Consider the following 13657-nt stretch of genomic DNA (forward strand, 5'->3'; position numbering starts at 1 on the left):
AGAATGTTTTGTTTTTTTGCCCTTCCTTATTGGATTTGACTCTGATGATCACACTGGCACTTTTTGTCTCCTCCTTTTTGAGCTCTCATCTGATAGATGGACCTGAAGCTGGAATTATAAATAAACACAAATAAAGAATAGACAAGAACAAGAATAGAGGGGTAAAAGAAGGGGAGAAAAGACAGAGGATTAGGAGGAAGATAAACACGAGGGAAGGATATGAATAAGAAAATTATCAGGGAAGAGATAACGTAAAAAAAGGATGCAGAAAGTCATGTGAAGGTAAGGACGGAAAGGAAAAGAAAAGAAGGAAAGAATAAGATGCAATAGATAAAAATACATGAAGCAAGCACTAAAGGGTGCAAGGGAGAAAACAGGAGGGAGTAGAGGAGGAAACATGCCACTGACGCTCAGCCAAGAACGAGTTCTGTGAATAATGACTGACAAGCTGCCTGTGGGGTGTACGGGCACAGCCAGAGAGAAAGAGAGAAAGAGAGCGAGAGAGGTGGAGGGGGGTGGAAGGGGGTGGAGGGGGGGGGTTCCTTAGCAGAGCTGCAAAAAAATAAAAAAAGGCAACAGTTTCTCCCCTGAGGAGTCAGTCCTTTCATCTGGCCGCTTACTGGCGCCTTCACAAACCTCTGATTGTCTGTGAAATAACCCCACTTTAATAAGGCAGCAGTGGCAGCCTCCTGGGAACTGAGTCCTGCTCCACAGTCTGACATAGACAAGCTACTCAGCCCTGCTGGCTACACGTAAAAATGTAGGGGAAGAAATTGGGTATTTACTGTATATAAATCTATCCTCAGGGATGTTCGAAAAAAAAAAAAAGCAGTATGTCCTCTTTGAAGAATGGCTATATGGAAAAGGAGAAACTTGCCACAGTTAAAATAAACATCTATTTCTCTCTGAAGTACACAAGTGAGACTTTTGCCATCAGTGAGTTTAAAAAACCTATTTTAAAAACAACTTATTCCTAAATGGGAAAAAAATCCTGTTATTCCTGTTGGAGAGGCTGTAATAGTTTTGCACTGCTGCACTGTCTGAATGAAGGACACACACACACACACAAGCATACACACTCATTGCTTCTGCTACTCAGACATTAGCAGATTATGAGTGTGGATAGGACCTTGTGATGTGAAATACCGATTAATTATCATTCAGTGACAGAACGGTTTCAATTACCAATGGTCTGGGTGTTAAATATGAGCAATTAGACGACAGATAAAAAATGACTTAAACAACCATGTCCATGAGAAAAAATCTTAAGATAAGTGAAACATCCTTTCAGCTTAAAATATTTCAACCGTCATCAAAGAGCTGCTTCTTCAGATAAACTGCTGGAACAAGTGTGAAGTTCTCCATCAGGAGTCGGGCACTTTCATCTGACATGACGTGAAATTGTCCATGGAAAAACCACAATGAGTTACTTCATGAGAATCACAATGAGTTGCTTCATGTCTAATGTGCGTAGAGAATGGCATTGAATCATAGGACAAGAAGATGAATGAGTCTGCTAACAGACATGGAGAGACATGTGAATGTCTCATCAAGTTTGCGTCCAGTCGCGCCTCAGACACCAGCTGGACCGAGCTAAGGACTTTAAAACGTAAATCTGTAATTTCGTAAAGTAATTTACTCTGTAATTTGAGTGTGACACCCTTCTTTAAAGGCTGGACTGACACAGCACACATTGTGAGTTACAATGGAAAGTCCCAATAAAGGGAACAGCAAACAAATCAGAGAGAGAGATAAAGAAGAAAAGGGATCAGTGTTTCATCCTGGGTATAATTCTCCATAATTATCCGCATGGGGCCCGTGTTTACACATGCAGTCTCATGAGGTTAGAGTTAGAGCTAATCCATTACTGAAGCTTAACATGTGATAATGCTGTGGCACAGCTATTATTTTTGCAGCCTTTTCCCCTGAATTCACTTAAACCAAAGAGGCACTATAAGGGCAACCTGTGCCATCAAGTGATAAATTATTGATTTCACAGAACAAAATTAAGCCAGAAACTTGAAAAAACTTTATTTGGCACCGATCTGTAATTTTTTTTACTTCATTATGATACAAAACTGAAACAGCTAATAAGAGAAACAACTGTTGCTAAAGTGAAACTTCGGGTCAAAATAGTCATTCTTACACAATTTTATACACTGTCCTAATTTGAAATTATTTAGTAATGATGAAATTAAACATTTTTTTATTAGCAAGGGAGTAAGTAACAACAACAACAACTACTACTACCACTACTACTACTACTACTACTACTACTACTACTACTAATAATAATAATAATAATAATAATTTTGTAGGGTCTGTTGCACTGTACCCCTCAAACCAAAACAAGCATCTTCTGTTTCCGACTGTCCCTGAAGGCAGCATCTGCTCAGTCATAAACATTTTGGGCTGCAGTGATTGGCTAAAGTCGAGCCGTGTCAACGTGATGCGTCTACATACTCCCACACACAACTTGACAGCTGCATAACATTGCACTCGCTGGAGCGGGTCTCACCTGGCTGCCCTTTGACTGTCCCGTCCGCTCGGAGTTCAGTTTTTCAGATGAGACCTGGAGGAGAGATGGCTTCTCAGGAGACTTTTAAGGACTTGGGCTGCAGTTCGTCCGAGGAGGACAGTAATCGCGCGGACTTGACAGAGGCTACGGCAGAGGAGAAGACGTCTCCGGTGGTGCGCCGGCATCACCCGTTCAGCGTGGAGGCGCTCATGGCCGGGAGGAAGACTGACGAACGCGGCGGAGAGTCCACCTGCGGTAAACCGGAGGGCGGATCGGTGGTAGTGTCCCCCACAGGATTAAACTCTCTGTATCTGTGCCGGGAGACGTGCAGTCCTCCTGGGGGAAGCAAGAGGTTAATGGCTGCGCCTTCGTCGCCGGTAAAATCTGAAACATCGGAGTCGGAGGACTGCGCGCCATGGGTCACCAACAGCGCCTTTTCCGCACAGCCTCGTAAGTACATCCACGATGAAGCAGTATGAAAACTGTCTGAGTTTATAGACACATTCCTAAACCTTGTCATCTTGCAGCCTGCAATGTCAGAGTTTAAATTGGAACGAGTTGCCTAGAAGACAAACTTTTCATTCTTTGGTCAGCAAGTTTTCTGATTCTCTACAAGCTGTGCTGCAATTATGTCTCCTGTTGGACAGAGCTGTTTAAAGAATTCAGGGCATTAAATGGTTAATGGCAGAAGGTAGAACAAAGTGAACCAGTTACTGTAGACTCACTCAAAAATACATTAGATTTGGGTTTAATGAGGGATCACTTTCACTTATGTCCTTATAGGCCCTACTAGTACTGCCTACTAGGCATTATAATGTGCAACATATTCATGAAATGTAGTCTATAGGATGAAAGTCTAGCCTGATATCCACAACTTTAACTAAATTAATTAAGTTGTTTTGCGACAAACTGATCAGTACAGGAAGGACAAGCTACAATAAATCAGTAGAATTCTTATATTACAACTATGAAGGTCATTACGCAACATTTAGAAGCCAAATCTTCATTCTAAAATCTTGTGTTCATTGTTTCTTCTCCCAGGTCACGTCAATCCCTCCTGTCAGTTGAGGAAGCACAAGACCAACCGAAAGCCCCGCACCCCTTTCACCACGTCTCAGCTCCTGGCCCTGGAGAGGAAGTTCAGGCAGAAGCAGTACCTGTCCATCGCCGAGCGGGCCGAGTTCTCCTCCTCCTTGACCCTGACAGAGACCCAGGTGAAGATCTGGTTCCAGAATCGCCGGGCAAAAGCCAAGAGGCTCCAGGAGGCCGAGCTGGAGAAACTCAAGATGGCTGCTGATGCCAAGACGGCAGCAGTGGCAGCTGCTGCTGCTGGAGCATTACACCCTGGCTTTACGTTACCGCTGTCGTTGGGCGCCATGTCACTGTACGGACAGTCGTACTCCGCCTACCACCAACACCACAGACCCATTCTGCCCATTTCACCTTTAGGACTGTACGCTGCTCCTCTGGGCTACAGCATGTACCACTTGTCATAAAAATGGAAATATCACTGACTTTGGTGAAATGTGTTTCAGTACACTTCCCAGGATTCCCAAAAATGGACATGGAGGACGTGTGACTGACATTTAGTAAATATATGTTTATGTTAATGATGCACAAGGAGTGTTTGAATGAACTTTCCAAGCACTTCAAGTCAAATCTATTTTTTCCCACAGCGAGGATAAAAAACAACTTAGATGCCCTCTTGCTCCCTTTGGACTGCCTGTTTACATGACTTGTCTTTTTATGAGGAGGGGCGTCTGTCCAGCTGTTTATATTCTTCTCATGTTTACTTCTGCAATAATTGAGCTGGGCGAGGACTTGCACTGGGCACAAACAATACAGACTACAACTTAACTTTCACTTAAGCCTTTCCCGTCATCAGATAAAGTGCCTTGTGTTGAAAAAGGGCCTTAATATCGAGACACTTTGTACACTTGTATGGATGAATGAGTGTTTCAGCAACTCAGGCCAAATAAAACATATCACTTTAACAGCATTCGTTTAATTCTACAAAAAATGAAGTCTTCAAGACAGTAAGCCTCAAATTATTCATCACAGTGAAAACTTTCACGCCATTGTAATTAAAACTTTGTTAATGTTTTATCTCTCGTAGCAATAAAAACCTTTTGATCACCCCCACCCCCCACCCCCCATTTCCTTATCACACATGAATAGACTCTAAACATATTTATTCTCTTTGAAATATAATGCTGGAAATGTGCAAATGCCTCATGTTGTGTATTTATGTGAGAATATGGTACAAAAGTTCTGACCAAAATTGTATTTATATTATTGTTCTTCTTGAATCATCCCTTTGAAAGGGTTTACATTATGCTATGCAGTTTATATATTATTTTTTTTCCACTAATGTTTTATTCAAATGGACAAAACAAATAAAGCCTTTTCAGACTTCTTCCTTTAAATAAATGACATTTAATTATATGTGTGAAAAATGTAATAGAAATATGTAAACTTGTGCAGCTACATGAGTCATTTTAAGTAATTTACCAATGAAACCAGCTGTTAGGCCTTTTTTTTCCCTTCATGTTCAGCCTTGTGCAGATACAGCTGCTCTTTGTGCGTGTGTGTGTGTCCGTGTGGTTAAATCCAGTGTCTGTGTTTCCCATCAGACAGTGGTCAGTTCAAGGCAATGTTTGACAAACCATAAACGATACCCATAAATTATGCAACTTCGCAGATAGTTCCCGTTCTTACTGAGCTGTCATTAACCACTAGTCAAACTTTTTATTTTATTTTTTTAAAGCAGAGATACATTTTATATAGCGATGCTTTGTTTGTGTACGTTTTCTCTGGCAGTCTTTATCTCTGTATTTATGACGGCAATGAGTCATTTAGGTCTCCCTGCATTTACGACAGTAGCGTGAGAACTCACAACAGCATTTATCTCTATAATTAGGCAGTTGGGTTGACAATTAATAAAAAACTACCTCGAACTACTGTCTTAAATTTTACCTCTCTAAAATCTTTTTTTTTAAAAGTTTTAAAAATCTTACTATTAATGACCACTGTTGACAAAAGTTTTGAATTTAGCCAAATTCTGCCAGACCCCTCAGGGTGAGTTTGGTGGGGTGTGGGGCAGCTAAAAGGTGCCTGTGCTTTGTTGCAATTATGAGAGCAGCTTACAACTTCCGTGTGACTTTGATGTGACGAGGAAATCGTTTATAGGCAGCAGCATATTTATGAGGTTCCCCTTTAATCAGAACAAGGCGGAGAGGCCAAGCAGGCAAAGGGAACTGGCAGGCAAGCAAGTAGCTTACAGAGGCAAGCAATCAGCCTAATGAAGTGCAGATTGGCAGGAGTGGCTCCAAGTCTCTTGTGAAGCATCGAGTTTGTGCTACTTACTGGAGGGGTGTTATGTTTCACTGGTGAAGAATTTCATAAATTGTCTGTCTTTGTGCTTGTAGGGTTGTCACTGGCACTGAGGATCTGTTTTTGTCATTGCCAGTTCCCTTCCTCCGACAGTGATTGGGCATGCTTGTGGTTCAGCATGTTACTTAAAGACAACATGTGACTCAGCCCTCCTCTGTTTGCAAGTCATGTGCATGTCTCCTGCCTCCTCTAGTGGCTGTTTGTTATATAGCATCATGGGAAAAAATGTCCTTGCTCCTTCGCCCTTGCTGTTCTGTGAAGCACCATGCCAGTAAAATTGGTTTGAGTTTATCAGGCGTACACTATACAAACAAAACAAACAAAAGGCAATCAATTGATTAGATTGTGAAGGGCAGTCTGTCAACAATCTTTAAAACTTTGGGTGAACATAACAAATAAACTCAGATTGTGCAGCAGCTCATTCTTGACAGTGCAGAACACAATTGATGGTTCTATAGTTCAAGATAAATTCCCATTAACTTCTTTGCAGAATGACATCTATGACACTCCAACTGCAGGACGTTTTAGAGAAAATATGACTAGTTTTTTCTAGATGAAATATGACTAGATATGATGATGATATGATGATAATAATTTTGGAATTGTGCAGTCCTTGAAAACCTCACAAATCAACCAAATACTTGTATAATTATATTTCAGAGTAAATATACTTTGTATTAGAAATTGTGTTGAACATGTCTTTGAATTCTTATAAAACAAAATAAAAAAATGAATCAATCTTTTGTGTTTTGTTGATTTTCCCATATTAACTTACAAACATACAGCACACAAAAGGAAAGGGAGCAATTCATTGCAGATAAGAGATTTTTTAATACACTTAATGTGCTGAAATGTGGGCACTAAGATGAAAAAGGAACACAAAAAGGTAGATAAGTAGGGTCTATGAAAATTGAGCATATTAAAAATTTTACACCTGTAATGGATGATATCTATATTAAGTCACGGTTAACTAATTAAATGATAGGCCAGGTTTCAGCATCTTGCTCCATGTAATAAAAACTCAATTAAAATAAAATCAATGTATGAACCACTTACAGGAGTTATGATTTATGATATTTGGGCACAGACAACAATTTAGCTGCTTGTAATGTTTTGAATTTAGACATAACTACATTTAGTTTTCACTGACATATTTGACCTGATACAGTTTATCCAACAAGATTCAAGACAATTAGAAAGAACATTAAAAAATGTTTCTCCATTGATTTACTGATATGTTCTCTTCTTGTTCTGTTTTGTTTTGTTTTTGCTGCTGTGTCTGTCTATTACTCTTCTTTTCAGAGCCTTTCTTGTCTTTTACTGCTCACAAATTCACTTCTTTTTTGACAAACTGGGGTCTCTGTCAGTGTCTGAATGTTTCACTGTGTCTGCTGCAGGACTCAAGTTATAAGGTTAAACATACACAAACCCAGTCAGCAGCAGGTAGTTAGGATCAGCAGCTACTACTAGTGTAGTAGATAAAGGTAACAATCAGCTTTTCACTGAGTTCAAACAAACAAACAAACAAAAAAAAAACAGACTTAAACTCAGTTGATGTTTGTATTAGTGTTATACATAATGAATTTGATACAATAATCATTTGAGGGTTTCAAAACTTAAAACTGAGCAACATTTCATAATCTTTTCAGCTCCTTTAACCACAGTCACAGAGAAGTGAGGTCACATAGTAAAGAGATGCAACCTGATTGGTCCTCCTACAGATGGAACCTTGTAGCACCAAGTATGAGATTGATTTCTGAGACAGAACCATTTGTCAAATATCAGGGCAAATAATGCATTGAACAAAAAATAAACCCAAACAAAATGTCAATAACTTGTCAAAGACTAGTTCCATGTGAAAACTCATTTTTGCCAAAAATTCTAAGGCCACGATATGCTAAACAAACAAATGATTAAACTAACCAAATAACTAGTAAAATATAAAATACTTTTGAAATATAGTCTAAATAAAGCAAATATCTTGAGTAATCAAACTCATTACAAATACTAATAATAATCAACAAAGTACAAACAAACTATAGCTCCTACAAATGCAATTCAACTAATAACAGGCCATTTACATTCAACACATTTACCTCTGCTACAAAAATACTCAGCAGTAAATGTGTTAGAACAAAAAGAACAAAAACAATGTTTATGTTGCTGTGCCACAATGGTACAGATGCATTTTTGTTTATAATAGCCCACAGCTGGCCTAACAGCCCTGAATGTTTGAGAAATGCAATTGTGCATTTTGCACTATATATCTCATAGTCTAATGTAAATGTAGTTTCTGCTCTCTCTTTCAGAATACAGAATAGCAGTCAGCATCCCTGCTGCTGCTGATTTGTTCTCTTTTAAACTTGTTTACAGATACTAATGAAGCTTTGGGCAGTGCCTCCCAGAAACAACTTGTACAGACTAGGACATGATGCACAAGAATTCTGTTGTTGGAGTGTGTGTGTGTGTGTGTGTGTGTGTGTGTGTGTGTGTGTGGTCTTTGGAAATATCCCTTGAGAGCCACACAGTAGCAGATGTAGGGAAATTGCCTGGAGCAGGCCAGTGGAAGAGGGGGACAGCCAAAGCTTCTAAAGATTATGCTGGACACACACACACACACACACACACACACACACACACACACACACACACACAGACACAGACACAGACACAGACACATGCACACATGCACGCACACACACACATGCTCACATGATGGCCTGTTTCTGTTTCACTGATTTCTGGGAAACATCTTTGGAAACTCTCTCTTTCACAAAAACAAACACACAAACTCACACACACACTGTAAAATACACAAGATGGCAGTTTTACCAGCTATTGTTTTCATATTTTGGTTTTGTGTTTTGCGTTTCTTTCCTCTGTGACATTCTAAACATTATTACTCAATATTTTGCATCTTTAAAATTCAACTGCGCAGTCTCTCAGAAATAATGAAGTCATTAAAGATTATTGTTGAAGATTGATGATATGAAATGGATTACCACACATGGATAACAAATACGATGAATCATAGACACATTTATTGCAACATGCATCATTCCAACAAAAATTATTGATGTGTTCATGCATGCTAGTGTTAATTGGTTTACACCGATAGTAGCTTGTCACAAGGAGACACGCTATCAATAAGAACACACATGGGTCAATGATGTATCAATTTGGTGTTTGCAGACTTTGCTGGCTGCAGCATGTCTGAATGTGCTCATCCCACCTCTTAAATGAACATGTAAAATGCTGTTTAATTTGACAGTTTCATATACTGCATGTTTGATCAAAGCAGCACATCTAAAGACAATCTCAACATTCCAGTAAAATCTTCACATTAAATGAGACACACTTTTCTTACTCTGCAGGAGTCCCTGCCTCTGTTTATAGGGCATTACGCAACTAATTGCATAATGCGAACTACTGAGAGAGAGGCAGAATCGGTCGTGGATTGATGCACAAATATAGATAAACACAAACACAGAGATTAGATGATTTGCCATCATATCACTCATTTTGTTCGGGAACAGTCACTTCAGAAATGTCATGAAATTACTTATTCATCAGTGTTTACGCAGAAAGCATTGACAGACACACTAATGAGGCAAGATGGATCTGCACTTTAACAGTGTATTTAAAGCTCCTAGATGACAGGCATGATAAAATGCATCTCTCAGCTATTATAAAATCAAAATTCAAAAGAGGCCTCTGAAAGCAGTGGCAAATGGCCGTTCATATCACTTAAACTGCGCCTTTGACGTCATGAGTAAGCTGTAAATATGAATGTGATGCCCGCTGATCTGAAACCATTTCGGCCTCTCAGCTAATCGTTGATGCACTTGACGTGACACTTGGAGAGGAAGCTGAGAGACTGATGTTGATTTCTAGGTTCGATTGGTTTTGAATAAATGTCCTCACATTAAAAGTTGAGTGGATGTGGTAAAATGGGTAACATTTTTTATTCTGAGGGAGAACACGTCATCCTGCTGGGTGAAGAATCGAACCCTGCCCGAAGCCTTTCAAAACAGCAGTGGGGAGCAATAAATTCATGACCGATATATTCAGTGAAAAAAATTTTAAAATGTGTTCAAGAGAATGTTTGATGAATTATCAGGACAGTGTCAAGAGTTGGTTGATGAGCAGGCTAATATGCTGGAGATTCCCTCTGACAGTATTTGCAAGTAACTGATTTTCTTCTTTCTCTCTTCCTCTTTTAGATGAGAAGGCAAAGTCCTTTTAATATGTTGTGGCACTCAACCTGATGGAACAGCTTGGAGGGTTTTAGAGTGTGATTATATTCCAATATATGCCAATTTAGAGCTATTAACCACCCTGTGATGAATTAAATTAATGTGGAAAACACTACATTAGGTCTCTGGCATGTTGGGGATTATTTTAGACATACTAAATGGTACGTCAGCAGAGCCAGTAACAAAAATAGTTCTATATTAAAAAGGAAGGCTGTTAAAGCAAACATCAGTGAGACTATGCCAGTGTATTGGGGATCTGCGCCAAAATAAAATAGAACACTGAAAATACATAGAAAGACAAACAGACATGTCACACGGGTACAATCTAAAAACTACACAGTAACTGCTAAGATGAATCTAAGTGAAATTCAATATTCTTTTTTGGTTTGCTGAAATAAATCAGCTATAAAGGAGAAAAACAGGGGATACAGAAGTGAGAAGATACTACAGATGTAGACCGGAAGGGGCAGCAACTCAGAATCAGGAGGATACTTCTGTAATATCATTACAAGGTCACAGTGTGACAATCCATTATGCTAAAAAACAGCTGTCTCAGAGTTGTAGAAATCCATCATGGGGTGTTAGATAAGTCAAGCTCTCCCAAACTTTTTTTACAATTCAACTGTTTGAATTGAGAGGGCTGTAACCTTCAATGCTCTTTGCAGAAATAAAAAGAGTTGGAAACTATAGAAAGGACAAAAATCCATGTTTATAATTCAGTGAATGCACAGAAACAGCGCACACACATTTTTGTCTATTTATGCAATCATCATTAACAAATAAACAGAGAGAAGACTAGAGACGAGACTCCTTCGACAGACAGAGTGATGAGGATGAAGTCCCCTTTTTTATCCAGTAGGCGTCACTATAGCAATAAAGTTCAGCAGGAGCAGCCTCTGTGCGCATCAATGAAACCTTACAAAGCCACTGGTGACCATTTAAAAACAGGCTGCTTTAATTTGGCTGCTGTTCTTAAAATAGAGTGAGTGAGTGTCAATGGTCTAAAAAAAGAAGTTAGGGTTAAGAGCTGTTCATAGATGTTAAGAATTGAAGAGTGGGCCTAGCTGGAGTTATTTTGGTGAATAGCGAGTTGAAATCAAATGTCTCTTTAAAAATGCAAACGATGCTGCATATGAAGAGGAAAACATACTGGCATATTTATACACTCCCATACTGTTTCACCACCTGTTTACAGAGCAGAATGCCTCTGTACATTGTTTGCAGGAATGTGTATGTGCATGTATGTGGCTGGGGAAATGCTTTTAGCAGCCGTAAGTATTGTAAAGTGTGTGTGTGTGTGTGTGTGAAGGAGAGGGAGAAAGAGAATAAGTTTGAGTGCCTTTGTGACTCTGACATTCTCCAACTATTTAACCTTCACCACTTTATAGGAAAAGACAGAGGAGTTGAGTTGTCACAGATTGAGTTTGCCGCATGTGTTCCCACAATTACACACACACACACACACACACACACACACACACACACACACACACACACACACACACACACACACACGCTCAGTGCCACCATAGCACCTTTTCTACATCACAAATGGTCACAGCAATAGGAACTGACATTACATTGCAGTGCCCTCTATGCACACACACACACACACACACACACTAATTCAACAAGTCAGTAATTCAAATAATGATGCTTCAGCCATGTTACACACTGTTAAGTTGAATGGAAGAAATTTCACCTTGGCAAAAAACAAAATAAAACCTAATAGCCTTGACTCTAACTGAAGTATATGACCTTTTATTAGTCAATTACATGCACATTCCATCAGGTTAGCTTTGAATCGGGTTTGAAGCCATGTGATTTGCAGGCTGTTGAAGCCATATGATGTGCGAGAACATAGCTGTGGGATAACGGCTATTTATAGATTCACATGTATGATTTCATGTGAATGCTTACTGGGTTTCTCCCTCTTTCTCTCATTAGGACAGATTATGCACATGGATCTGCACAGGTTCTGAAGCGATGGGATCAGTAAGGGGAGCACAGGTGTTGTGTGTGTATATGTGTGTGCTATAGATAAAAAAGATCACATGGTTGTGTATGAGAGAGGGTGTGGATGTGTGTGTATCTCCTCACACTGGGTTGTATATAGTATAAGATAAAACTCACACTTTTACAGTTCTGTACTTAATATACAGTGGATTCAAAAAGTATTCAAACCCCTTCACTTTTTGCACACTTTATTGTGTTGTGGATTTAATTTTAAATGAATAAAATTGACATTTTTGCCCGTCAATCTACACTCAATAACCCAGAATGACAAAGTGAAAACATGTTTTTAGAAATTTCTGCAAATTTACAGTATTGCAATTAAAATAATGAAATCTCTCCCATACAAATGTATTCAGACCCTTTGCTGTGACACTCCAAAAGTCAGGTCAAAAATAGCAATTTTATCCATTTAAAATTAAATCTACAACAGAATAAAGTGTGCAAAAAGTGAAGGGGTTTGAATACTTTTTGAATCTACTGTATGTGTGTGAGGGAGAATAAAAAAAGGAAATTCTTTAGACTTAGAAACACATATTATTGCAAACCGTACAACTACTGTAAACTTACTGTAAACCTTACAGTGAATGCACTTTAAGGGAGTTGATTCTCACTTTTTTCATGGGATAGATTAAGAATGATTCCCCAAAGTTCCTGGTAGTGTCTTTAAATATTATGGTATCCTGCTGAGGACCTAAAGCTTGATGTGCTAAAATACTGGCTGTTAATTTGCACCAGTTTTCACAGATGAATCCTACAGGATTAAAAAAAGATATTAAGCTCAACATGAGACCTTTCAGAAATGGCTATGTGATGTATGGTTTACTGGATGGTAAAATGGGATGAATTTGTAGTGCTGCACAAGATCTACAATTTCTTCAAGCTGTGCAAGTGTTTTATTGTTTACAATAAACAGAAATTTTGTTACTGTTCCATAGTTGCCATCCCACATGAGATTGCTGATCCACCATGGCTCGTAAACTACAGTCCAACAGATTTCAGCTGTGAATTCTGACCTTCTGTTCAGGATGCAATGTCGTGCCAAGCTATCACACAGAGCTTCAAGAGTGAGCCAGTGGGAGAGCAAATGTTTCAGAACATGTATGCCTGCATCTATTTATGCCTTTGTCCCAGTGTAACTGCATGCCTGTATGTATTTGGCTGCATATGCCAGTCTGCAGTCTTCAAACCTGATTGCAGAATTATACAAGAACTGACAGATTCGTGGAATGAAAATGGCTTGTGAGATTTAATTTAATGGCTGTTCTGTGTTCAGTAGAACATGGCACTAACACAAAAAGGGTAGGCAAGCACTTCAAGAGAAAACAGGCAGAATTATTGTGACTTTTATGTCACAAGAAAGCCAAATAAGCTTAGAAGAACACACAGTTCCTGATATACCTTACGGGGCCACCCTCATTGCACAGTCATTGACTGACTCCTAATACATCCATAAATGCACATGCTCTCATACATT

The 13657-nt window shown here is 39.1% G+C and overlaps 1 protein-coding gene across 1 annotated transcript; it reads left to right on the top strand.

Moving 5' to 3' along the window:
* Positions 1-2476: 2476 nt before the first annotated feature.
* Positions 2477-6551, top strand: msx2b (muscle segment homeobox 2b). Its single transcript, XM_067608464.1, has 2 exons — positions 2477-2968; positions 3560-6551. The coding sequence occupies exons 1-2, from the start codon at positions 2566-2568 to the stop codon at positions 4012-4014; spliced, it is 858 nt and encodes a 285-aa protein (XP_067464565.1). The 5' UTR covers positions 2477-2565; the 3' UTR covers positions 4015-6551.
* Positions 6552-13657: the final 7106 nt, after the last annotated feature.

The sequence above is a fragment of the Thunnus thynnus genome, chromosome 13 (genome assembly GCF_963924715.1).
Source record: "Thunnus thynnus chromosome 13, fThuThy2.1, whole genome shotgun sequence".
In the NCBI taxonomy this organism is placed as follows: Eukaryota; Metazoa; Chordata; class Actinopteri; order Scombriformes; family Scombridae; genus Thunnus; species Thunnus thynnus.

Bases quoted from the DNA above. Each gene is read 5' to 3' on its own strand.
- msx2b (XM_067608464.1), top strand. From the start codon at position 2,566: ATGAGACCTGGAGGAGAGATGGCTTCTCAGGAGACTTTTAAGGACTTG. The intron at 2,969-3,559 runs GTAAGTACATCC...TTCTTCTCCCAG, and splicing joins CGCCTTTTCCGCACAGCCTC to GTCACGTCAATCCCTCCTGT.